Source organism: Scyliorhinus canicula, chromosome 24 (genome assembly GCF_902713615.1).
Source record: "Scyliorhinus canicula chromosome 24, sScyCan1.1, whole genome shotgun sequence".
NCBI lineage: Eukaryota > Metazoa > Chordata > Chondrichthyes > Carcharhiniformes > Scyliorhinidae > Scyliorhinus > Scyliorhinus canicula.
In genome coordinates this window covers 7,573,345-7,600,251 of record NC_052169.1, presented here as the reverse complement: position 1 = coordinate 7,600,251, position 26,907 = coordinate 7,573,345, and the positions used below count along the sequence as shown (strand labels likewise).

The 26,907-nt window shown below is 50.7% G+C and overlaps 1 protein-coding gene across 1 annotated transcript in view; it reads right to left on the bottom strand.

Annotated features, from left to right (window-relative positions):
* ccdc33 (coiled-coil domain containing 33) overlaps positions 1-26,907 on the bottom strand; it is a 302,969-nt gene that overhangs the window by 224,734 nt on the left and 51,328 nt on the right. Inside the window, exon 3 of the mRNA XM_038784192.1 lies at positions 3,537-3,700. Coding sequence (XP_038640120.1) covers positions 3,537-3,700 — 164 coding nt within the window. The remainder of the gene's footprint in view (positions 1-3,536; positions 3,701-26,907) is intronic.

Below are 26,907 nucleotides of genomic sequence, written 5' to 3'. Positions count from 1 at the left end.
CAAGCGGGGCTGCTTTGTCCTGGTTGGTGTCGAGCTTCTTGAGCTTCACTCATCCAGGCAAGTGGAGAGAATTCCATCTCACTCCTGATTTGTACCTTGTAGATGGTGGACAGGCTTTTTGGGGGGGTGGGGAGGAGTGGTTCAGGAGGTGAGTTACTCACCATAGGATTCCTAGCCTTTGACCTGCCCTGGTAGCCACAGTATTAATATGGCTAGTCCAGGTCAGTTTCTGATCAATGGTAACCTACAGGATGTTGATTGTGGGGGATTCAGTGATGCTAATGCCGTTGAACGTCAAGGGGCGATAGTTAGATCCTCTCTTATGGGAGATGGTCATTGCTTGGCACTTGTGTGGGTGAATGTAACTTGCCACTTGTCAGCCCAAGCCTGGCTATTGGATAAATGTTCCCCATTAGTCCATTTTAAGCACCAAGGTGAATGAGCAGGACCTCAGTTTAAGATGGTAAAACAACAACTTGTGCATTTCACATTGGAACAAATACTCTCGGGCAAGTCGCAGGAGTCTAGTCAGATACACATTGGTGCCAAGGCCTACAAATCAACATTAGGGCAGATGCCCAAGAGCGTGGTTAAAAATGTACTTTTTGAGGAGAGAGAGAGAAGTGAAAACGTTTAGGGAGGAAATTCAAAAGCAAAGGCCCAGACCGCTAAAGCATGGGCTTCAAAGGGAAGATCATTAAAATTAGGGCGGCACGGTGGCACAGTGGTTATCACCGCTGCCTCACAGCGCCAGGGACCCGGGGTCGATTCCGGCCTCGGGTGACTATCTATGTGGCGTTTGTACGCTCTCCCCACGTCTGCGTGGGTTTCTTCTGGGTGCTCCGGTTTCTTCCCACAGTCCAAAGATGTGCAGGTTAGGTGGGTTGGCAATGCTAAGTTGTCCCTTAGTGTCCAAAAGGTTAGGTGGGGTTACTGGGTTACGGAGAAAGGGTGGAGGCGTGGGCTTAAGTAGGGTGCTCTGTCCAAGGGCCAGTGCAGACTCGATGGGACGAATGGCCTCCTTCTACCCTGTAAATTCTATGATTCTATGACTGTAAGGCTGGAGGAGATTACAGAGATAGGGAACATTGAGCAACAGGATGCGCAGGATAGGTGGATAGGTGGGGTTACAGGGATAGAGCGGGGCGAGTTGGCCTAAATAGGGTGCTCTTTTGGAGTTTCAGTGCAGACTCAATGGGCCAAATGGCCTCCTTCTGCAATGTTGGGATTCTGTGGTACATTAAAAGACCAGACCTCGAATCCTAGAGGTGACCAGCACCTTGGGTCTCACCGTGTCCAAGGTTAGCAAGTAAGAACAGAGCATGCAGCAGGACCCTGACATTGGCTGGAGTTCAAGTAATTAACCTTCCGTTTGATGCAATAAAAAACTGCAAATGCTGGAAAGCCTCTTTTGAGTTCCTGTTTAATGCAAAATAACTCATAAATCCTTGCATCACCAATACTCTGAAGAAATGTGGAGAGATGCCAGCCATTTTAACAAGGCAGAGGCCAATATTGGCCAACCCATCCCACCCCACAGAATGCCAAGCTCCCATAAAGTAATTGCATATTAATGCTGACATTTGATTTATGAATGGCTGTATTTTACTGTAGTTTATGAGCTTACTGACCCAGTTCTGCGATGTGGAAATCAGAGGTGACTTCCAGCGTAACAGCAACTTCAAGCACAAAGCACTGCTTTTTATTACATAGACACGGTACGTTCATTTGAAGGATCGATGTCAGGGGCAGGACAGCCTTTCTAAGTTCAAAGAAACTGTGTCTGAGAAAGGGCCTCACATTTTACCTTGCGGCGTGACAGGTACAAAGCTGATATTTTCTGTTGTGTATTTCAGAGAATGCAAACCTTGCCTTTCTGTAAAATTGTATTTTTGCAATACTGGAGTCTCACCCATGGAGTTGCTCGTGAGTAATCTCACAATAAACTGGGACACACGGTGGTGATGTCTAGTTGCTACCCCATCCCGAAAGTAAACTGGCAAACCCGCAGTGGTTAGCACTGCTGCCTCACCGCGCCGAGGTCCCAGGTTCGATCCCGGTCCTGGGTCACTGTCCGTGTGGAGTTTGCACATTCTCCCCCTGTCTGCGTGGGTTTCGCCCCCACAACCCAAAGATGTGCAGGGTAGGCGGATTGGCCATGCTAAATTGCCCCTTAATCGGAAAAAAAATGAATTGGGTACTCTAAATTTAGAACATAGAACAGTACAGCACAGAACAGGCCCTTCGGCCCTCGATGTTGTGCCGAGCAATGATCACCCTACTCAAACCCACGTATCCACCCTATACCAGTAACCCAACAATCCCCCCATTAACCTTACACTATGGGCAATTTAGCATGGCCAATCCACCTAACCCGCACATCTTTGGACTGTGGGAGGAAATCGGAGCACCCGGAGGAAACCCACGCACACACGGGGAGGACATGCAGACTCCACACAGACAGTGACCCAGCCGGGAATCGAACCTGGGACCCTGGAGCTGTGAAGCATTTATGCTAACCACCATGCTACCGTGCTGCCCATTTATATATTTTTTTTAATTGGCAAACCCAACTAACTGGCAGTTGACGGAGTTAAATGGAGGACAATTCTAATGGCTCTAAACTTCAGGCTGCAGTTCAATGACTTCTAGCCTTTCTCCTTTGCAAGACTGCTTTATATCTGTGCCACAACACACAAGATGCATGCGTGCATGCACACTCACACACACACATACAAACACACACACATACAAACATACACACATTCAAAAATTTCTTAAGCACTGCATTATTTTTTTTACGGCAATTGAGGGCATTTTTTAAAGTAAATTTAGGGGAGCCAATTATTTTTCTTTTCCAATTAAGGGGCAATTTAGCGCGGCCAGTCCACCCAACCTGCACATCTTTTGGGTTGTGGAGGTGCAACCCACGCAGACACGGGGAGAATGTGCAAACTCCACACGGACAGTGAGTGACCTCGGGCTGGGATCGAACCCAGGACCTCAGCACCGCAGTCCCAGTGCTAACCACTGCACCGCATGCCGCCCTATTAAGGGGCAATTTAGCATGGCCAATCCACCTAGTCTGCACCTCTTTGGGGTTTTGGGGGTGAGACCCACGCAGACAGGGGGAGAATGTGGAAACTCCACACGGACAGTGACCCAGGGCCGGGATTGAACCCCCCCCCCCCCCCCCCCCCCCCCCCACCACACCCCCAACCTCAACCTGTCAAAGACCCTGCTCCCTGCAGGGAGGGGCCCACAGGGGCCGACTGGTTTCCTGGCTTGGTGCTCTCCCCCACCATCGCCCCCTGCTGCCGGAGGCCCCATTACAATACATGTCCCGGTGCGAAACCACGCAGTGGGAACGTACGTTAGGAATTTGGCTCAGAAAGTCCTCGTTTAGGGAGGCAGGGGGAGCCGTCAGAGAGCATAACCCTGTTATACATGGGCCCACTCACCACGTCTCCGTTACTGACTGAAACTCATTCATTCCCCATCACTCTATCCGGCAACACCAAGAGCTCGGTACTCACGCAATCCCGAAGGGTTGAGGCACAGAACCGTCACGGAGGGCTGGCAGGTCAGTTGCTCCATGCAGGATTATGCTAATAGACTCCTTGCCAGGTCTCGAAACATGCTCGTCGTTGGTTGGAGATGTGAGCGTGGGTTCAGTCCTTCCAGGAGGTGTTTCAATGACCTAGGCCGAGGAGAAAAACATTAGTCCCTTCAGAATTAGACACACGGCCTCTCGATCCACATCTCGGCAGGTTTGGTTGGGCAGGGAAGCCATCACTGCCCCGCCACTGGCTAATTTCTTACAACATATTAGAAGGCCATTCAGCCTATCAAGTCCATGCCAGCTCTCTGTAGAGAAATACAGTCAATCCCATTCCCCCTATAGAATCCTACAGTACAGAAGGAGGCCATTCAGCCCATCGCGTCTGTCCCAACCCTCTGAAAGAGCCCCCTATCTAGGTCAGCTCCCCTGCCCTATCTCTGTAACCCCGTGCATTGATCACGCCCAATGCACATAAACAGCCCACCTTTGGACACTAAGGGGCAATTTAGCGCGGCCAATCCACCTAACCTCCACATCTTTGGACTGTGGGAGGAAACCGGAGCACCCGGAGGAAACCCACGCAGACATGCAGAGTTACCCAAAGCCCGAATCAAACCCGAGTCCCTGGCGCTGTGAGGCAGCAGTGCTAACCACTGTGCCACCATGCCGCCCATTCTACCCCGGAGCCAGGAAAGTTTAGTTCCCTCAACTGCCCCTGATAAGACTGGCAAGAAGGCACAGCTTGGACAGAAGAACCATTAAAACTCAAGAGCAAGTCCCCTGTTGGGCAACAACCCGTTTCGTGGACCTAAACCAGATTATTACAGCCCTCCTGCTGAACTTGTCAATCGGGTTCCCGGGGAATCTTCGAGCCCGCATAAACCTTTGCTTCCTCGCTGGGTCAGAATGGAGCACAACGGAATCAGAAAGGGGAAGAGATTATTTCAACTCTTTCCCTCACAGGAATTATTGTCAAACAAAATTTGATACCGAGACACATATCAGGAAACGTTAGGTCAGGTGATCAAAAGGGGCGGCACAGTGGTTAGCACTGCGGTCTCACAGCTCCAGGGACCCAGGTTCCAATTCCAGCCTTGGGTGACTGTCCATGTGAAGTTTGTATGTTCTCCCGCGCGTCTGTGTGGGTTTCCTCCGGGTACTCCGGTTTCCTCCCACAGTCCAAAGATGTGCAGGTTGGGCGGATTGGCCACGCTAAATTGTCCCTTAACGTCCAACTGTTAGGTGGGGTTATGAGGGTTACAGGGCCGAGGTAGGATGCTCTTTCAGAGGGTCAGTGTAGACTCGATGGGCCGAGTGGCCTCCTTCTGCACTGTTGGGATTCTATGATTCTAAAGAGGTGGGTTTTTTTTAAAATTTAGATTACCCAATTATTTTTTCCAATTAAGGGGCAATTTAGCGTGGCCAATCCACCTACCCTGCACATTTTTTTGGGTTGTGGGGGGCGAAACCCACGCAGACACGGGGAGAACGTGCAAACTCCACACGGACAGTGACCCAGAGCCGGGATTCGAACCTGGAACCTCAGCGCCGTGAGGCAGCTGTGCTAACCACTAGGCCACCGTGCTGCCCAAGAGGTGGTTTTTAAGGAGCATCTTAAATGGGAAGATAGATTTTTGAGAGGCGGAGAGGTATACGGAGGGAATTCAAGAGGGTTCCTATGAAGTCTGAGACAGAGCTCTCCACTCTCCATCGAGGGAAAACAATCAAATACCAGCCCCACCATTAACTATTCAAACACTCCATACGAATGGCTAATTCACATGTAAGCCCCTGCCCAAACACAGGAGAGCGGGTCACCCCGGTAGTAGTGTCTAGGCAGAAGCTCTACTTCAAGCACAAGACGTAGAGGTGAATTGTCGCTTCCCCCAGCCGCGTGTTCCGTGGCAGTGAGATTCTCCGTTCCCACCACCGGCCAATGGGATACCCCATTGCGGCCACCCCACCCCACCCGGATGCCTGTGGCCGGGGAAGCGCTGTCGTCGGTACGGAGAATCCCCCCGCAGGAGAATTCACCCCCTAGTTCCTGAGGATGGGAGGGAGCGGTGTCATGGGAATGTCACTTTAAGAAATGTTTGGCGGCTCATGTTACTGCAGTGGTGTCAGAGTGTGGGTGGAGCTGGGCTGTCTGTCAGCTTTTTACTTTTGTTTTAGGCTGTTTGCTGCAGGGTGTGTTTTAGTTTCGTTTTCAGTGTTGGAGCTGAAGCCAGACAGAGCAGGTGTACTGTTGATCTCTCTGCCATGGAAAGACCATCTCTTGATCATTTGGTGAATTCAGAATTATAAATGTTTTCAGTAGTGAATGTAAACCTGATGTGCTTCTGTTAAAAGGAGTTTCTTCTGTCTTCTGGATGTTGTTTGGGACGTTATTAAGGATTACTAAGTGTTGTATTCTTTGGGGGTTGTATTTGATTTGATGGTTGCTAAGATGTTCACTGTATGTTTTAATAAGATTAACTTGAGTTCATAGAATAAACATTGTTTTGCTTTAAAAATTACTTTTCGATTTCTGCTGTACCACACCTGTAGAGTGGGCCGTGTGCTCCCCATACCACAACCTAGTAAAAGTTGTGGGTCAGGTGAACTCCATGATACACTTTGGGATTCTCTAAACCCTGGCCCGTAACAGCAGGAAAGAGTAAACAGTCCATGAAATGGGAAAAAGAGTCTCCTCTCATGCACAGAGTTGCTGTAAACCATTTTGCAGATCACTGATCTGTTACACAACATCCAGAGCATCATCCAATCCAAGCCAGGTTTGCCCCTAAATTTCAAAACGTCCTGTTTAAATTCCAAACACACCACAGACTCCGATGCTTCGATTATCCGCTTACATAAAGAGCTCGCTGATGAGTGCATTAAAATGCCTCGAGCCAGTCTCAATTATGACTGAACTACTTAATAATAACCTTCATGCACAGAAACATGTTGCTATTGAGCGAACATGCAGAAAAGCAAAATAATAATCCACATTCACGTGCATAATAGGAGCCTCTAGGTCAGCCCCTTGCCAGTGCGATTACTGAGAGCTCCAACTACACCAACAAACGCATGAAAGGAGGCTGAGCGAGAAACTTCAGCAGTTGACAGAGGCTTTGTTCCAGTTAAATTGATGAGGGGGGGCTCAGTGGGGTCAGAATTTAAAGTTGCGCAAGGCCGGGTCCAGGTTACATGTTCACGAGTGGTGCTCCCCCCCCCCCCCAGGGAAGTTTGCAATGGACACTGACTCTCCGAGTCCGTTCACACAAGAGCTGGAGCAGGTCTCGGCTGAGGGGCAAAGACCCCCCCCCCCCCCTCAGGTAGAGCATAGAATTATTGGGGCGGGGGCAGCGCGGTGGCCTAGTGGTTAGCACAACCGCCTCACGGCGCTGAGGTCCCAGGTTCGATCCCGGCTCTGGGTCACTGTCTGTGTGGAGTTTGCACATTCTCCCCGTGTCTGCGTGGGTTTCGCCCCCACAACCCAAAAATGTGCAGAGTAGGTGGATTGGCCACGCTAAATTGCCCCTTAATTGGAAAAAATAATTGGGTACTCTAAATTTATTAAAAAAAAGAAAGAATTATTGGGGCGAACGTAATCTCCCAAGAGATTGGTTTGGATTTCCTCAAGCTGGTGGACTGGGTCAAAGAGGAACTCCCCGGATTTTCAACTCTTTGCCCCCAAAATTGCTCCTCGATTTTTAACCTGTTTCTACGCCTCCCCCCGAAGGACCACATGGTTTTGGGCAGGGTATGGGTGGGGTGGATCCGGGGGGGCGGGGGGGGGGGGGGGGGGGTTTAAACAAATGATGATGCAAAGGCTGGATGGGCCAGAGAACTTTTTCCTGTTTGGCAATATTCCCAAAATATAGATGCACGGAATGGAGCAAAATTGACATTGCTTCAAAGAAAATATGTTCACTGGCGTAAATTTTAGAAAATGCTCATTATTTTCACACTCCAGTAATTCCTGCCATGAGAAAAATAAGAGAGAACTGATTCACAGGGGTTTTTGAAAAGTTGTAATAACTTTTCAAAAACAAGTGTTGAAAAATTTGATTGAATCTATGCAACAGTTTTTTTTCCTTAAATGGCATAAATATGATTCTACTCTGTTGGGACAACATGTTGGTCAATCCAAAGTCATCAACAAATTTAAACTTTTTAGAAACTCCGTTAGACTTCACCGTAATGGCACAAGCCATTCGGCCCATCGAGTCTACTTCACCATTTATTGGATCTTCTGCATCAAATCCACTTCCGTGCCCGCTCCCCGTATCGCTCCATTCCCTCAGAGACCAGGGGCTGGATTCTCCGACCCCCCGCCAGGTCGGAGAATCGCCGGGGGGGGGGGCGGCATGAATTCCGCCCCCCGCCCGTCTCCCGAAGTGTCCGGCACTAGAGATTCGGTGGGGGCGGGAATCGGGCCTTTCGGCAGGCCCCCCCCTCCCCGGCGATTCTCCGGCCCACGATGGGCCGAAGTCCCACTGCTGTTATGCAGTTCCCGCCGGCGGGAATCAAACCACCTGCCTTACCGGCGGGACCAGGCGGCGCGAGGGGGGCTCCGGGGTCCTTGGGGGGGGGGGGGGTGCGGGCCGATCTGGCCCCGGGCGATGCCCCCACGGTGGCCTGGCCTGCGATCAGAGCCCACCGATCGGCGGGCGGGCCTGTGCCGTGGGAGCACTCTTTTCCTACCGTGTTGGCCATAGCCTCCGTGATGGCCGACGCGGAGGTGACCCCCTCCCCTGCGCATGCACGGGGATGACGTCAGCAGCCGCTGACGTCCGACGCATGCGCAGACTTCCGCCGGCCGGCGAAGTCCCTTCGGCCCCGGCTGGCATGGCGCCAAAGGCCTTTCCCACCGGCCGACGGGGCGCCAACCATCCGGCGCGGGCCTAGCCCCTCAAGGTGCGGAGAAATCCACCGGCCCGACGCCGGAGTGGTTCACGTCACTCCATCCCGCCGGGACCCCCCGCCCTGCCGGGTAGGGGAGAATCCCGGCCCAGAAATCTGTTTAACACCAGTCTTCATATTATCAGCGATGGAGCATCCACACTCCTCCGAGGTGAAACGTTCCAGAGATTCACAACCATTTGAATGAAGAGATTTCTCCTCATCTCAGTCCGAAAGGATTGGTCCCTTACCCAGAGACTGTTCCCCGCCCTGCCCCCCCGCGTTCTAGATTCCCCGACCAGCGGAAAAAAGCTCTCCATGTCCACCCTATCAAACCCTTTCAGTTTCAGTGAGATCATCTCCCATTCTTTTAAACTCCGGAGAATAGAGGCACAGTTTAGGCAGCCTCTCTTCCCAGAAACCAATCCCATGGACCTTTGCTCTGCTGCTTCCAATGTAAATATAAGCTCCCTTAAAGGCGGAATCCAAAACTATTCCAGTAGTCCCACTAGACAAGGCATAGGCCAAGGTGTTGGACGCAAGTGAGTCTCGGTCGCCTTGCAGTGAGAATTTCTTCCAGCTTTTCTTCATGGGGTATTATTTAGAAGAATGAATCTTTTGGATCTATGAACGGCCCTCAACTAGCGACTGATGGTGGCTGCCACCCATATCCTAGCCATATTTCCAGAATCATTGGGTTCCCAGCTGGAATTCTCCGGCCGTTCGCTGGCGGCGGGATTCTCTGATCACACGGGCAGTGCCCCCCTGCCTGGGGGTTTCCCTCTGTTGTGGGGTGGCTTCAATGGGGATTCCCATGGACATGCGCGGGAGTAGGGAATTCCGCGGCCAGCGAATGATGCCAAATCTCCGTCCTCGCTGGCAGTGGGACGGAGTCACATCTGGGAGTCCAGTCGCCTATCTCTGCAATCTCCTCTCGCCCTCTAATAGCTCTGCATTCCTCCAATTCCTGTCTATCCCTGATTCTCTTCCTAGTCCCATTGGTGGCTGTGCCTTCAGCCACTTAGGTCCCAATCTCTGGAATTCACTCCCTAAAATGCTCCAAACTCTCTCGGCTCCATTACGACAGTCGGTAACACTTTGTTTTTATAAATTTAGAGTACCCAATTCATTTTTTTCCAATTAAGGGGCAATTTAGCCTGGCCAACCCACCTACCCTGCACATCTTTTGGGTTATGGGGGCGAAACCCACACAGACACAGGGAGAATGTGCAAACTCCATATGGACAGTGACCCGGGGCCGGGATCGAACCTGGGACCTCGGCGTCGTGAGGCTGCAGTGCTAACCCACTGCGCCACCGAGCTGCCCAACAGTCGGTAACACTTGTTTTATTGTCAAGTTGTCGTCTAACAGCGGCCCTGCGAAAGCCTTGTGTCATTTTATTACATTCATGGTGCTGTACGAATCCCCATTGTTACTCTCGAAACAAATAGGTTTCACATCAGCAGGATGAGACAGACAGCATCATTCAAGTGGATCAAAGCTATGCATGAAGCAGCGGAGGGTATCTCCATCTGTTGCACTGAGTTGTATCCACTGCAACCGAGAAAAATCAGGTGGCCATGGCTGAGATGAAATTGCAGATTGAACAAACCAGCCTTTTCTTACTTAGAGAGCTCAGTGGAGACCCAAGGCTTTAGTGCAAGAAAGAACCAAAGCGATGGAAAGAGATGAGATAGATCAAGGGTGTGTGAATGGGATCAATGCTGTGGACTAAAGAAGGGAATGTCTGAGGTGTGAGGGGTCCAAAACATTAGTCAATCTCCTATATATTTGGACATGTGAAGACATGCATCGTCTAAGTTGCTAAAGGCACCGCACAGAGCGATGAGCCTGCAGACGTTTGAGGGAACATTGATTGAAGGAACGATAAGGGAACATCGAACATCGGGTGGAGAATTGATGTTTCTTATTACAGTAGTACACTGTGGTGAATGTGATTCACACTATATATAGTTGCCAATATAACTCCGTGTATATATGTTCACTATCCACCGTTGTAAGTGCAGTTGCACTATCCGACCACCAGGGGGAGTCGCTCTGGGAGTACGCGAGAGTTTGTACTGGGCTCCTCCCTTGGCTCCGCCCAGGACTCCTCCCCCTGGGACCGATGTATAAAGATCAGTGCCTTAGAGCCAGCCTGCCAGTCATCTGGAGTTCAACGACGAATAGGCTGGCTCTGTTGTAAGTGTATTAAAGCCTCTGTTCAGATCCAACTACCCGTGTTCGCTGAATTGATGGTTCCATCATGCACCATGAAGAGCTCCAAGGCACAAAATAGAGGCACTGGAATGCCCCGACAGTCAGGAGGGTTTAATTATAGTGTGACTTGTTTACATAGGAAATTTCCATCCTAAATGCCAACATACAAACGCATATTGAAAAACAAATGGTACGGAAAAGTGACAATAGAAGGTAAGGATGTGTGGCCACACATCTATAAGATGCATAATAATATAGAGAGATATGAATAACATTCTGGCAAATCATTTGATAACCATTATTTAATGCACAAAACTGACAAGGTTAGCGGCAAGTGTAATAATGCTGCAATATTCACTTGCCGAGCTACAGACGGAGCGGGCGGGGGGGGGGGGGGGGGGGGTGCAATGTTTTAGTCTTTGCCTCGCTGATTGCTTGCAGGAGGGTTCTGTTGGGGTGGAGGTCAGCTTCTCCGTCCAGGGGGGCAGCACTTTGGCGCAGTGGTTAGCATTGCTGCCTCACGGCGCCAGGGTCCCAGGTTCGATCCCGGCTCTGGGTCACTGCCCGTGTGGAGTTTGCACATTCTCCCCGTGTCTGCGTGGGTTTCGCCCCCACAACCCAAAAAGATGTGCAGGCTAGGTGGATTGGCCACGCTAAACTGCCCCTTAATTGGAAAAAATAAAGTTTTTCCATCCTGCACCTCGGTGTGGCTGGGGGATTGAATGGAATTCCTATACCTTGTAAAAGTTAAGTTCACCTCGAGAGGCGCAATCGAGCAGTTCTACAAAAGATGGTGACCGTCCATTCTGTACTTTAAAGAGTTGGTCACCGTCAGATGCTGTGGGGGGGGGGGGGGGGGGGGGAGAGAGAGAGAGAGAGTTGTTATTTCTTTATATCATTTGTGTTTGAGTGGAGGTTATAATTAGAAAATGTCAAAAGCTTAATAAAAATACTTTTTTAAAAATGCGACAAAAACGTCAACATGTCTAATTGGTTTCTTTTTTTAAAACTTAATAACACCTCAATATGTATAATGCCAAAAGAATACCCTCCCTATCATCCAGAAGTAGAACGTAACAGTACTCGCTGATGATGGGGCATATTTCTTTCTTGAATGCTCTCATTATTGTTTCCAGGTTTAATATTCTGGGTTAGGTGGATTAAGCTTACATAGATTTCTGATCCTATTAGAAATACTCGCTTTCCAGTCAAAATGTGCCTAAAGCCCGGGCCCATTGCTGGATATTACTTTCCCCAAGCTTCTTTGAAAGAAGCGAGCATTGTTTCCTTGACCTTGACGCTGTGCTTATTGTAAATCACGTGTGGACTTTGTCACTGCGGTTTCCGACTGTGAATTTCGCATCTTGCCTCAGGGTCAAGGGCTCCCATTCTAGACCCTCGGGTACACGAAACTTGGCTGACACTCGCAGTGCAGTACCGAGGGCGTGCTGCACCGTCAGCAGTGCCTTCTCTGCCGGGGTTAAATCAAGGCCAGGCGGGCGCAAGAGACACTGGGTGCTATTTTACAGAAGAGCGAGGGTCATCTCTCCAGTGTCCTGGACAACATCAGGAAGACAGATGATCGCATTGCTCTTGTTGCGATGGCTGCGAATTGCCCGCAGTGCATCGTTGGTTGTGAAATGCTTTGGTGGGCCTGAGATCGTCGGAGGCGCTATATAAATGCAAGTCCTTTTTTACCGCCATTTCCTTCCTGTGCAACTGCCCGAGGAACAGCTTGGCTGGGCGAGGTTGAAAATAACATCGACTCCATTTTCCGTAAATTGGCGGTCGTCGAAAATGCCATCTGAGCTCCGTTAATGCTGTCTAAAAATTGTAAGATCGCAGGCAAGGCTTCCCTGAACGGACCTAACTTTATTTATGGGACTAACCGATGTCCAGGAGGGAGTTAATGCCCTGCCAACCCTGATGCTGTACATCACAATTAGAAATTCAGGTGGTCGGGGGGGGGGGGGCGGCATGTGGCGCAGTGGTTAGCACTGGGACTGCGGCGCTGAGGACCCGGGTTCAAATCCCGACCCTGGGTCACTGTCCGTGTGGAGTTTGCACATTCTCCCCGTGTCTGCGTGGGTTTCACCTCCACAACCCAAAGATGTACAGGTTAGGTGGATTGGCCACGCTAAAATTGCAGAAAAAAAAAATAGGGTGTTTTCAATTTACTTAAAAAAATAAATTCAGGTGGTCACTAAAAAAGGACCTTCCTATTTTCCCTAAATCCTCACGACAAACATCCCGTCCCACTTTGGATCGATTGAGTCACGGCTTCAGAGTTTGATGACATTTACGTTTCTGGGAGATTCGGAGCCATTTTCCCCTTGCCAGGAATTTCAAGGAACAACGACTTAGGTCACCGCCCTGGGGCCACAAAAAACAATTACACACACAAGTGGAATATTCATCGTCGGTCGGGGTATTCAACCACAAATAAAATAAAATCAGGGTCATCTGGGAATTCCAGGCCAAGCCTTCTGAATAATTCAACCAAGCCCACAGCTTTCATGGAACGAAGCAAGAACATCCAAAGATCTGCACACAACACGTGGCCAGATCACCCGGAGCCCCGCATTTTATTAAGCAGGCGAAGCAGTTTGAAGTTTTGTAATGCGCATCAACAATAATTCTCGGCATGTTTAGTGGGCGGAAGGTGTTGCAGATGTCCATTATGAATAATTTCTCACTCATTCGACTGCACCAATTGTTAATCTTCTTGCGAGAGCTTCGTCGTGCCCCAGGGATAGAGGGGACAATCCGCAACGACTGACTGCCTCCCCCAGCACAACAATCCTGCAGCCACTGGAACAAAGGAACATAGGGCAAAACGGTAGCACAGTGGTTGGCACAGTTGCTTCACAGCGCCAGGGTCCCGGGTTCGCTTCCTGGCTTGGGTCACTGTCTGTGCGGAGTCTGCACGTTCTCCCCGTGTCTGCGTGGGTTTCCTCCGGGTGCTCCGGTTTGCTCCCACAAATCCCGAAAGACGTGCTGTGAGGTGAATTGGACATTCTGAATTCTCCCTCTGTGTACCCGAACAGGCGCCGGAATGTGGCGACTAGGGGCTTTCCACGGTAACTTCATTGCAGTGTTAATGTCAGCCTACTTTTGACAATAAAGATTATTGTAATAAAGTGCAACCAGACCAATCAAAACCAGGCATGGCTTGACCAAAATGATCCAGCAGGCCTTGCAAGAAGGCCTGACATCAGAGGTGAAGGCATTCTGCGGTGATTAGTTCTCTGTGGGGACGAGAAAACAATCGGCCCAGTGATCACAGGATGAAACTTTTGATAAGCAATGTTGTCTTTCTCTTTCTTTTAAAACTCATTCACAGGATGTGGACGTTGCTGGCTAGGCCAACATTTTATTCCCATCCCTAATTGCCCTTGGGGAGGTGGTGGTGCGGCGTCTTCTTGAACCGCTGTGCTCCATGTGTAGGTCCACCCACAGTGCTGTTAGGAAGGCGGTTCCAGGGTTTTGGCCCAGTGGCAGTGGAGGATCGGTGGTATATTGCCAAGTCAGCATGGCATATGGCTTGGTGGGCTGGCGTTCCCATGAGTATCCTGCCCTTGTCCTTCGACGTGGTAAAGGTAGCAGGTTTGGAAGGTGCTGTCGAAGGAGCCTTGATGAGTTATAATACATGATCAAGACTTGCAGGCACCTATTCCAATAAGAAGATTCACCTTTAGATTGAGGGTGCAAACCGTAAAGAATACCATTAGAGAAGGAAGTATGTTTCGATGTAATGGGCGATGTGTATTTGGCTAGCGAATAACCGTCTAGCACAAATGGAACTTTCCAGAATGCCCCACTGAACGACAATCAGTGTTAGACCTTACGGTCGACAGAAAAAGGGACAAAGGGAAGACAGAAGCAACAACTCAATCAACTGATGGATTATATTCTCACCTTCAGTGTGAATAGGACTAAAGGGCATTTCCAGCCGCAAAGCTGCTCACCCTATGCCTGACCGCTGCCCCGACAAACCCGGCCCCTCATTCCCCCTCTTCAGGGCCTGCGTATCAGCCTGGCCCCAGTGAGAGCCCAGGCGGACGATGATGTCTCTTCAGTGACGACCACCTGTATTTCCAGCAGTGGCCACCGCTGCCGGTGGCGCTGCTGGGGCTGGCGAGCTGGTGACCATTTGATTGGCAGGCAACTCCCGGAGGCAGGACTTCCTCCCCAAAGTGGACAGCAGTCTTGCCCCAAGCCAACCCTCTGATAGAGCACCCGACCTAGGCACACCTCTCCACCCTGTCCCTGTGACCCCAACTAACCTGCAAATCTTTGGACTGTGGGAGGAAACCGGAGCACCCGGAGTAAACCCATGCAGACGCGGGGAGAACGTGCAGACTCCACACACACGGTCGCCCAAGGCTGGAATTGAACCCGGGTCCCTGGCGCTGTGAGGCAGCAGTGCTAACAACTGTGCCGCCCTGCCGCTAGCTTTTCAGACCTTCTCATTTCTGTTGCCATTCTTTTGCTGACCCACACAACTTTTATTTTTGGTTCCCTTTATCATAATCCCCATTAAATATTGTCCCTAACTCTCCAGCGGAGCTTTTACCCCCGCTGTACTAATTAATCTGAAACCCCATCACCACGTACTGGTGTGTTCTGAGCATCACTATTCCCTCCCTCATTATTAGTAATCATTAGTACACACATCTATCGCAACACTTGGCACATTGTACACACAGGGCTCTTAACTCTCGGCACGGGAGGGAATCATTTCTCCAAGGACGGCTGTGTGAAAATACAATCTGTCCAAGTGTTAATGAAACAAAGATTGAAGTGCACTGTGGCAAATTAGCTAGTCAGATGGTGCTGTCTATCTGCCGATTGCTCGGGGCTGACTGAACACCATCAACAGATGGAGCAAATCCAAACTGGTGTCTTGGGGAGATTCCATTTTCACTCTGACTGTGTTGCTTCTTCAACGTGTGTTCAGACCTGCCTCACTCTCCGCGTGAGCGCGGAGGCCGAGGAAACATCCGTCCAATTTGTACAACCCTATCAAACACAGTGCTAATTATTCAGGTATACACCAGGGCAACAATTGACTGCATCACACTGCGTATCCATGGGCCAGAAACTTGGATTCTGATAGCTAATTTACACCCCCAATATAGAGTGTGTGTGTGTGTGTGTGTGCAGGGGTACATGCTCCCCGAAGTCTGAATGTGTGTCTCTATGTGTTTGTGTGCAAGGGTAACTGCATGTGTGTGTGTGTGTGTGCGCGTTTGTGTAAGGATAGGGCAGCACGGTGGCGCAGTGTTTAGTGCTGCTGCCTCACGGCGCCGAGGTCCCAGGTTCGATCCCGGCTCTGGGTCACTGTCCGTCTGGAATTTGCGCATTCTCCCCGTGTTTGTGTGGATTTCGCCCCCCACAACCCAAGGATGTGCAGGGTAGGTGGATTAAACATAGAACAGTACAGCACAGAACAGGCCCTTCGGCCCACGATGTTGTGCCGAGCTTTGTCCGAAACCAAGATCAAGCTATCCCACTGCCTGTCATTTTGGTGTTACTCCATGTGCCTATCCAATAACCGCTTGAAAGTTCCTAAAGTGTCCAACTCCACTATCACAGCAGGCAGTCCATTCCACACCCTAACCACTCTCTGAGTAAGGAACCTACCTCGGACATCCCTCCTACATCTCCCACCCCGAATCTTATAGCTATGCCCCCTTGTAACAGCTACATCCACCCGAGGAAATAGTCTCTGAACGTCCACTCTATCTATCCCCCTCATCATCTTATAATCCTCTATTAAGTCGCCTCTCATCCTCCTTTGCTCCAATGAGAAAAGCCCTAGCTCCCTCAACCTTTCCTCATCAGACCTACCCTCCAATCCAGGCAGCATCCTGGTAAATCTCCTTTGCACCCTTTCCAATGCTTCCACATCCTTCCTATAATGAGGTGACCAGAACCGCACACAATACTCCAAATGTGGTCTCACCAGGGTCCTGTACAGTTGCAGCATAACCCCACTGCTCTTAAACTCAAGCCCCCTGTTAATAAACGCTAACACACTATAAGCCTTCTTCACGGTTCTATCCACTTGAGTGGCAACCTTCAGAGATCTGTGGACATGAACCCCAAGATCTCTCTCAACCTCAGCATTCCTCAGAACCCTGCCGTTGACCCTGTAATCCGCATTCAAATTTGTCCGACCAAAATGAATCATCTCGCACATATCAGGGTTAAACTCCATCTGCCATTTTTCGGCCATGCTAAATTGCCCCTTAATTGGAAAAAATGAATTGGGTACTCTAAATTTATTTTTTAAAAAGGATGACTCTGTGTGTGTGATGCCTGTGCATGTTTCTGCGAGTGTGTATGCGAGTCTCTGCATGTGTATATGTAGGGGTATCTCTGCATATGTGTGTATATAGTTATATATGTATATGCATGTGAGTGTGTCTCTACACATGCATCCATATGTTTGTCTGAGTATTTACCTGTGTACTGTTATTGTGTGAATGCATGTGGATGTGTGTATGTGCCAGTGTCCATATCACTGTGTGTGTGTATGTTTCTATGGGTCCAGGCAGAGAGAGACTTACACTTTTAGGGGCTTTGCTGGGGCGCCATATCAGACCCCGCCTCCTGGTGACATCAAGCCCCGCCTCCTGGTGACATCAAGCCACCCTCCCCAGTCACATCAAGCCCCGCCTCCTGGCGACATCAAGTCCCGCCTCCTGGTGACATCAAGCCCCGCCTCCTGGTGATATCAAGCCACCCTCCCCAGTCACATCAAGCCCCGCCTCCTGGTGACATCACGTCCCGCCTCCTGGTGACATCAAGCCCCGCCTCCTGGTGACGTCAAGCCACCCCTCAGTCACATCAAGCCATGCCCCCTGGTGACATCAGCCCCCCCCCCCCCTTCTCCCTGGTGCCATTAAGCCACACCCCCTGGTGACATCAAGCCAAGCTCCCAATGACTGGTTACCTGACTGCTGCTACAGCTGGCTATCTGACCTGGCCTCAGCTCTTTCTTGCCCTCACTGCCCGGCCCAGCTGCTGACCAGCCAAGCCCTCTCACTCTCAGCCCTGCCAGGCTGGCCTCTGGCACTGGTTGAGTCAGCCCACTTCCACTGGCCGCTATTCCACAACACACAACACTGGTGCTTGCCTGGCCTACTTCACAGCTCCCGACTGCTGGCCAGCCCACCCCTTGCTCAAGTGGGCGGGCCTCAGGCCTCAAAAACCTTGTGTGCTCCTGGCTGGCTGCCTGGCGCCTGGCTGGCTGGCCTGGTGGCCGCTGTTCTTTTTGGCTAGTTTCCACCCTCCTCAGCCCTGGCCTGGCCTGGCAGTCGATCAGCTCCTCCTCAATGGCCGTTGACCAGCGTCTCTTTCTCACTGAAGACTTCACAGCCTCGCACCCCGATGTTAGGTCGGGGCCCTCACCTTTGCTTCAGGCTGCCCACCAGACTGATAACCGGAAACCGGGCTGCTGCTTTGCACTATTGCTCAATAAAAGTTGAGAAAACTTCACACCAATTCAGGGGATCCGTGTCTGAACTGCTCTCAGCCTCCAGCGTCTGACAACCTGTTTCCCCGCTCTCAAGGGGAATCCACCAATCAGAGACCATGTTGTTCTGTATTGCCTGCTGATAGGCTCAATAAATATGAATGAGCCCATTAGCAAATTTAGCTAAAAAGGCTCGGATTGGTGTACCCTTGGCGTTCCCAACACAACAGTCACATCTCCATATAGCGCTGTTCCCATTGTACAGGGCCCTGCGCTGTAGCGCTATTGTGTCTCATTGAAAGTCTTCCTCTGGGTCCATATCTGTCTGCTATATATATATAATAATCTTTATTGTCACAAGTAGGCTTACATTAACACTGCAATGAAGTTACTGTGAAAAGCCCCGAGTCGCCACATTCCGGCGCCTGTTCGGGTACACCGAGGGAGAATTCAGAATGTCCAATTCACCTATCAAGCACGTCTTTAGGGACTTGTGGGAGGAAACCGGAGCACCCGGAGGAAACGCACGCAGACACAGGGAGAACGTGCAGACTCCGCACAGACAGTGACACAAGTGAGAATCAAACCTGGGGTCTACGAAGCAACAGTGCTAACCTATGTGCCCTTGGAAAGAGCACCCCACCCAAACCCACGCCTCCACCCTACCCCCGTAACCCCACCTAACCCTTTTGGACACTAAGGTCAATTTAGCACGGCCAATCCACCTAACCTGCACATCTTTGGACTGTGGGAGGAAACCGGAGCACCCGGAGGAAACCCACGCACACACGGGGAGGATGTGCAGACTCCGCACAGACAGTGACCCAAGCCGGGAATCGAACCTGGGACCCTGGCACTGTGAAGCAACAGTGCTAACCATTGTGATACTGTGCCACCCTACTTTGGGAAGGAAATCTGCCATCCTTATTTGGTCTGGCCCACATGTGACCCCAGAACCACAGCAATGTGGTTGACTCTTAAATGCCCTCTGAAATGGCAGAGCCAGCCATTCAGTTCCAGGGTAGTGAGGGGACTAAACCTGGGACCCTGGCGCTGTGAAACAACTGTGCGTACCATGCCCCGAAAATTTTCATTTCCTGTGCGGGAATCGAACCCGGGCAATGGCAGTTAAAGCACAGAAACCTTACCACCAGATATATTTTTTTATAAATTTAGAGTACCCAATTCATTTTTTCCAATTAAGGAGAAATTTAGTGTGGCCAATCCACCTACCCTGCACATCTTTTGGGTTGTGGGGGCGAAACCCACACAGACACACAGAGAAGGTACAATCTCCACACAGACAGTGACCCAGGGCCGGGAATCGAACCTGGGTCCTCAACGCCGTAGGCACCAATGCTAACCATGCTGCCCCAATATATATGTATATGACAGGTGGGAATAGGCTTGTGCTCGGCGACGAAGCCCTCAGCAGTCAACCAGCCTGACGCCACTCCCCGTCAACAGCCGCCAATGAGAAATGGCCACTTGGGCAAGACTCAGGAGTGTGAACCTTGGAACAATCCTCCATTGAGGAATCAAATTGGGGAAGAGAGATAGAGAGAGAGAGAGAGGGAAGGAAGGAAGGAAGAAAGACCGCCAAACTGGGATTCCGAGATTCACGTGGAAACTAATGAATATGGATCTGCTCCAGTAAGGGCATTGTCTCTCCTTCAAGCTGGAATAATCTGCCCCTGTGTATTCCATTTCTCCGAGCAGTAATTGTATTTGCATATTGTTTGCGTGTTGTCAGATCTGCTCGAAGAGACATAAAGTAAATCGCAAATCACAGGGCCATTCGAAATCGGGCTGTCTTAATATTTTGTCAATTGGCTGCATTTGCAGCCTATTTGTTTCATGACTTTAACCAAATCAATCCAATTTACCTTGACAAATACCATCACCGCAGCAGTGACAGTAACTGCGAGAGAAAAGGCAAACTGAAAATTACAGTAATTGGAATCACAAAATGGCAGCTGCCGTTCTTTAGCCCCAAGGTCAGAAGAGAATCAAGCTGCTGAAAAGTAGCTCTTTTTGTACTGATTGCAATTTCGGATGCTGGCTCTCGTCTGGGACTGAGAATTAACGTCCCCCCGTAATTTCGTCACGCGCGAAGGAAAAACACTCCACGTGAAACGGGCTGGCAAAGGAAGCAGGTAAGGAAGGGCCCACGTTTTGGTTTTGCCCGCCAGCTCAGGGCGCACCACGGCCAATGAAGCTCTTTCAGAGGGCAGTCACTGTCGTAGCATCGGAAGGCGGCAGCTGAATTCAGTCACAGCCTCCCGGAAGAGCGGGCTTGATGTCTCATCCGCGACACGGCAACTCCAACAGGGCAGCACTCAGAATCGCGGCAGGGCTAGTGTGCAGAGATGTTTCCTCTCGAGGTGCACGGTAGCTCAGCTCCAGGGTCCCAGGTTCGATTCCCGGCTTGGGTCACTGTGCGGAGTCTGCACGTTCTCCCCGTGTCTGCGTGAGTTTCCTCCGGGTTCTCCGGTTTCCTCCCACAAGTCCCGAAAGACGTGCTTGTTAGGTGAATTGGACATTCTGAATTCTCCCTCTGTGTACCCGAACAGGCGCCGGAATGTGGCGACTAGGGGATTTTCACAGTAAGACCATAAGACATAGGAGCAGAATTCGGCCACCTGGCCCATCGAGTCTGCTCCGCCTTCATTGCAGTGCTAATGTAGGCCTACTTGTGACAATAAAGATTATGGCCAGGATTCTCTGAAATCTCGGCCAAGTGTTGCCGCCGGGGTCAAAGCCGCCGCAAGCGATGCCAGTGTCAACGAGCTTCCAGGCCCAGGCATTCACCCCTTCCTAGGGGGCTAGTACGGCGCCGGAGTGCTGTCTGCTGCTCCGGCTCCGAAAGCCGGTGCGCCATGACCGGTGCGGATATGTGCATGTGCGCGGCACAGCCGGAGCGGGTCTGCGCATATGCACCACGATCGTCTCCGCGCCGACCTGCATACAACATGGCAGAGCCCTACAGGCTCCCGGCGCAGAGGAATGAGCCCGTGATCGCGGGTCTGCCCACCGTGGAGGCCCCCCCCCTGAAGTCGGCTCCCCCCCCCCCCCCCCCCAGGACGGCCCCCGCAGCCAGAACTCTGAGGTTCCGCAGGGTAGGACCATGCGCAAACGGCGCCGGCGGGACTTGGCGGAACTCAGCGGGCACTCGGCCCGTCGAGCCATGAAGAATCGCCGGGGGGTGGGGGCCGCTTTCAACGGCACCCGACCGGCGCGACGGCGACCCCGCGGGTACGATTGGCGCCGATTCTCCAGTCGCCGGAGAATCGGCGGCCAGGCGTCGGAGCGGCGTGGCGTGACCCACCTCGGGCTTGGAGAATCCTGGCCGATTATTATTATATATCCAAGTCAGGATGGGAGTAACTTGGGGGGGGACCCTGCTGTTAGTTGGGTTCCCAGGCTTTTGTCCAAGGTCATACCTCACTTTAGCCCTCCCCCCTCGGCCTCTCAAACATGGCTCCCCCCCCCCCTCCCCAATCCGACTCTCTCCCCTCACTGGGGCTCGCCAGCCAGGCCCCGCCAATACCCTGCACTTGCCTTCGCTCCAACCTCCATTAACGCCTCTTCTGCAGAGATTGGCTGTCAATTCCAGAAGTGACCACCACTTCAACCTGGCGCTGCTGCGACTACATGGTTGCCTCTTGGCCGCGAGTTCTCTAAGGCCTCCTTTTCCAAGAAGTTTCTTCCTGAGTCAATTAATGTCCCACCGAAAGTTAACTGACTGTGGGGCAGCTGGTATCATAAGGCCATAAGACACAGAAGCAGAATTAGGCCACTTGGCCATTCAATCATGGCTGATATTTTTCTCATCCCCATTCTCCTGCCTTCTCCCCATAACCACTGCTCCCCTTATTGATCAAGAACCTATCTATCTCTGTCTTAAAGACACTCCGTGAATTGGCCTCCACAACCTTCTGCGGCAAAGAGTTCCACAGATTCACCACCCTCGTCCCTTTAGTCTGAGATTGTGCCCTCTGGTTCTAGTTTCTCCTACAAGTGGAAACATCCTCTCCACGTCCACTCTATCCAGGCCTCGCAGTGTCCTGTAAGTTTCAGTAAGATCCCCCCCTCATCCTTCTAAACTCCAACGAGTACAGACCCAGAAGTCCTCAACCGTTCCTCACACGACAAGCTCTTCATTCCAGGGATCATTCTTGTGAACCTCCTCTGGACCCTTTCCAAGGCCAGCACATCCTTCCTTAGATACGGGGCCCCAAAGCTGCTCACAATATCAGCCTGAACGCGTTGCCCGCTGACCCCCTTTGGGTGGCGGGGTGGGAAGCCCCATCAGCTCAAACTTGCTGCCCGTAATTTTAAACGCCTCCATTAAATCTTTCCTTAACCTCCTGTGGCCTAAGGGAAAACAATCCCAGCTTCTTCAGTCTGTCCACCTTATTGATGTCCCTTCTCCCTGGTGCCAGTGTGGCCAATCTCTGCTCACTCGTCAATGCGTTGAAGCACATTTACGAGGAGTGGTCAGGGATGCAGGCTGCACGGTGATGGACACCTGCACACATCCAGTCTCACCGTCTCCAGCGTCCCCCCTTCCCCTCACGATGGGATTAACACTTGCTGGGGCGCTGCAGTCTCCAGTCTCTGACTCAAATGGCCATGCTTTCTGCATTAGCCCAGACAGCGAGAGGCGGTCAGCTATTCCACTGCGAAGGCATCATACCCAAGTAACATTTAGATGAGCACTTGAAACGCCAGAGAAATCAAGGCTACGGCCAAGCGCTGGAAAACGGGACTGGTATAGACAGGTGCTTGTAGCCGGTACAAACCGGACGGGCCGAAGGGCCTTCCTCTGTGCTGTAAAATTCCATGACTTTCTAACTTTAGGTTGGATCGTCCCCAAGACTCACTTCCCTCATGCTATACTCAAGCAGCATCAGCTTATGCGGGTCCCACACAATAAGCTTCAAGTCTACGCTAATAGGCCCACGGAGGATCCTGTTGAAAGCTCACTTGCTGGAGCTTTATTTTCCTGTCACATGACAATACATTGATCCCACAGCACAGAAACAGGTCACTCAGCCCAATTGGGCCATTCTGGTGTTACAGCTCCACGTGAGCCTCTTCCCATCTTACATCCCATCAACATGTATTTCCGATCCATTCTTCCTCATGTACTTTCTGAGCCTCCCCTTAAAGGCATCCATAACATTTGCTACTTTATCCAGTAGCAAGTTCCATATCGTAATCAAATTCTAATGTTCCCCTCTTTGATTTGACAGTGACTCTCGTACATTTGTGACCCTTATTTTATTTTTTTTCTATAAATTTAGAGTACCCAATTCATTTGTTTTAATTAAGGGGCAATTTAGCCTGGCCAATCCACCTACCCTGCACATCTTTGGCTTGTGGGGGCGAAACCCACGCAAACACGGGGAGAATGTGCAAACTCCACACGGACAGTGAACCAGGGCCGGGATCGAACCTGAGACCTCGGCGCCGTGAGGCAGCAATGCTAACCCACTGCGGCACCGTGCTGCCCTCATTGCTGGACTTTCCCACGAGTGCAAACTCTGTTGGGGAGATGAGGTGATTGGCTAAGGCCCCCGGCGCCCCACACCAGAAGTAGGCCGGAAACGGAAATTCGAGGCGTGCTGGCCAGCTGTTGTCCATCGGCAAGACGTCCTGCAGCAAGTCACCATTTCAAATGAGACGGAGAAGGTAGCGCCCTCCACCTGCATGTTCCCCTCCGAGCCATACACCATCCTGACTCGGAAATATATCGGCCGTTCCTTCACTGTCGCCGGGTCAAAATCCTGGAACTGCCTCCCTAAGAGCGCTGTGGGTGGGCCTACACCACCCGGACTGCAAGAGGGCGACTCACCTTCTCAATGTGGGAAGGGCAACAAACACTGGCCTGGCCAATGGTGCTCCCGTCCCTGGGTCGAATGAAAAGAAGATAGAGAAGAGAGCAAAGCATTCCTAAAGAAGATTGGCGCTCACACGTTGTACAAAGAATCGGACGCCTTTATTGAATTTAAAGGCACAATCCAAACGCGGAAATACTCTTGTGGTTGACCATCATCTAAACCCCTCTCTGGGTCATTGTAATTGACTTGGGGATCACAATATGCAAAAGGCATAATTGTGTCCGTCAATCAACTCAGCATCGTGTGGATTTGTTAACTATCTCCTGTCGACATCTCCATGTTTGAAACCCAATGAGCAGCACAAAGGCTCGATCAATACGTAATGCCTTTTAGATCAATTTAAAGACGCCCAATATTATTTAAAATGAGAGCAGAGGGAGGGGAGCTGGGCCAGTGGTTTGCTAGCTGGGGTGTGTCATTGGCTTGACCCCAGGCCAGGCTGACTGGGTGAATCCTCTCCCTCTCCTCCGTGTGTCACACTGTCAGCGGGCGGCTCCTTCACCTTGGAGTTAGCAGGTCGGGATGGGGGGGGGGGGGTTTCCAGCTCTCACTCCAGAGATCTGAGCACCGAATCCCGGCTGAGCCGCCCAGCGTAATGCCGAGGGATTGCTGCATTGTCAGAAGCGCCACCTTCCGGATGAGATATTAAACCGTCTGCCCTCCCCACGTAGACGCAAAAGATGAAAAATGGAAAAATGAAATGAAAATGAAAATCGCTTATTGTCACGAGTAGGCTTCAAATGAAGTTACTGTGAAAAGCCCCTAGTCGCCACATTCCGGCGCCTGTCCGGGGAGGCTGGTTCCATGGCACCATTGCAAAGAAAAGTAGGAGAGTTCTCCCCTCCCCCCAACCCCCCCACCCCCACCCCACCCCCACAATGCCCTCAGCAAAGTTCATCTCTCAGCCAAACATCACCAAAAACACGATCATCTGGTCATCATCACATTGCTGTTTGTGGGATCTTGCTGTGCACAAATTGCCAGCTATGCTTCCTGCATTATAACAGTAACTACACTCCCGGCACGATGGTTAGCACTGCTGCCTCACAGCGCCAGGCACCCAGGTTCCATTCCAGCCTTGGGTGAGTGTCTGTGCGGAGGTCTGCACGTTCTCCCCGTGTCTGCGTGGGTTTCCTCCCACAGCCCAAAGATGTGCAGGTTAGGTGGGGTCGCAGAGGTAGGACGGGGAAGTGGTCCTAGGTAGATTGCTCTTTCAAAGGGTCGGTGCAGACTCGATGGGCCAAATGCTCTCCTTCTGCACTGTAGTGATTCTATGGAAAGTTCGTCATTACCTGTAAAGTATTTCGAGACGTCCTGAAAGAGACGATGGGCTCGATCCACTGGTCACGCTGCACCCCGAAGGCAGAGCGGCAGGGCCAGTAGATGCTGGGTAGATCCCTCAAGAGGGCTATGCTCTCCATGATCTACCCGAGGCATGGGACATAACCCACTTGCCTCAGAGATATCAGGCGAGTGCTGCTCTGTGTTGGTCTCTACAAACAGGGGCTGAAGAGATCAGGCCGCTATTTAAAAGTGACGGTCAAATCCTCTCCTACACTGAGGAGTTCCAGCAAGCGGAGCTCTAACGATGGCCAAGAAACCATTGTCGATTGTCGTAAAACCCCATCTGGTTCACTAATGTCCTTTAGGGAAGGAAATCTGCCATCCTTACCCGGTCTGGACTACACGTGACTCTAGATCCACAGCAAAGTGGTTGACTCTTAAAGTGCCCACAGGATTGGGCAATAGATGCTGTCCCAGCCAGCGATGCACACATCCCATGAACGAATTAAAAAAAAGTTCCCTGCTGAGGCCCTGAATATAACCAGAGTCCCAGTAGATAACGTGGTAGTGTGGTGGTGTTTCTCGGTGCTGCGAGTGCAGGGAACCACCCGGCTAAATGTGTTTGGGACGGGACTGTGTTGCCATTGGTTAGATTCCATGGTTAGATTCCATGGTTAGATTCCATGGTTAGATTCCATGGTTAGATTGCATGGTTAGATTCCATGGTTAGATTGCATGGTTAGATTGCATGGTTAAATTGGATGGTTAGATTGCATGGTTAGATTCCATGGTTAGATTGCATGGTTAGATTCCACGGTTAGATTCCACGGTTAGATTCCACGGTTAGATTGCATGGTTAGATTCCATGGTTAGATTCCATGGTTAGATTCCATGGTTAGATTCCATGGTTAGATTGCATGGTTAGATTCCATGGTTAGATTCCATGGTTAGATTCCATGGTTAGATTCCATGGTTAGATTGCATGATTAGATTCCATGGTTAGATTCCATGGTTAGATTCCATGGTTAGATTGCATGGTTAGATTCCATGGTTAGATTCCATGGTTAGATTCCATGGTTAGATTGCATGATTAGATTCCATGGTTAGATTGCATGGTTAGATTCCATGGTTAGATTGCATGGTTAGATTCCATGGTTAGATTCCATGGTTAGATTCCATGGTTAGATTGCATGGTTAGATTCCATGGTTAGATTCCATGGTTAGATTCCATGGTTAGATTCCATGGTTAGATTCCATGGTTAGATTCCATGGTTAGATTGCATGGTTAGATTCCATGGTTAGATTCCATGGTTAGATTCCATGGTTAGATTGCATGGTTAGATTGCATGGTTAGATTCCATGGTTAGATTCCATGGTTAGATTGCATGATTAGATTCCATGGTTAGATTCCATGGTTAGATTGCATGGTTAGATTCCATGGTTAGATTGCATGGTTAGATTGCATGATTAGATTGCATGGTTAGATTGCATGATTAGATTGCATGGTTAGATTGCATGATTAGATTCCATGGTTAGATTCCATGCTTAGATTCCATGGTTAGAT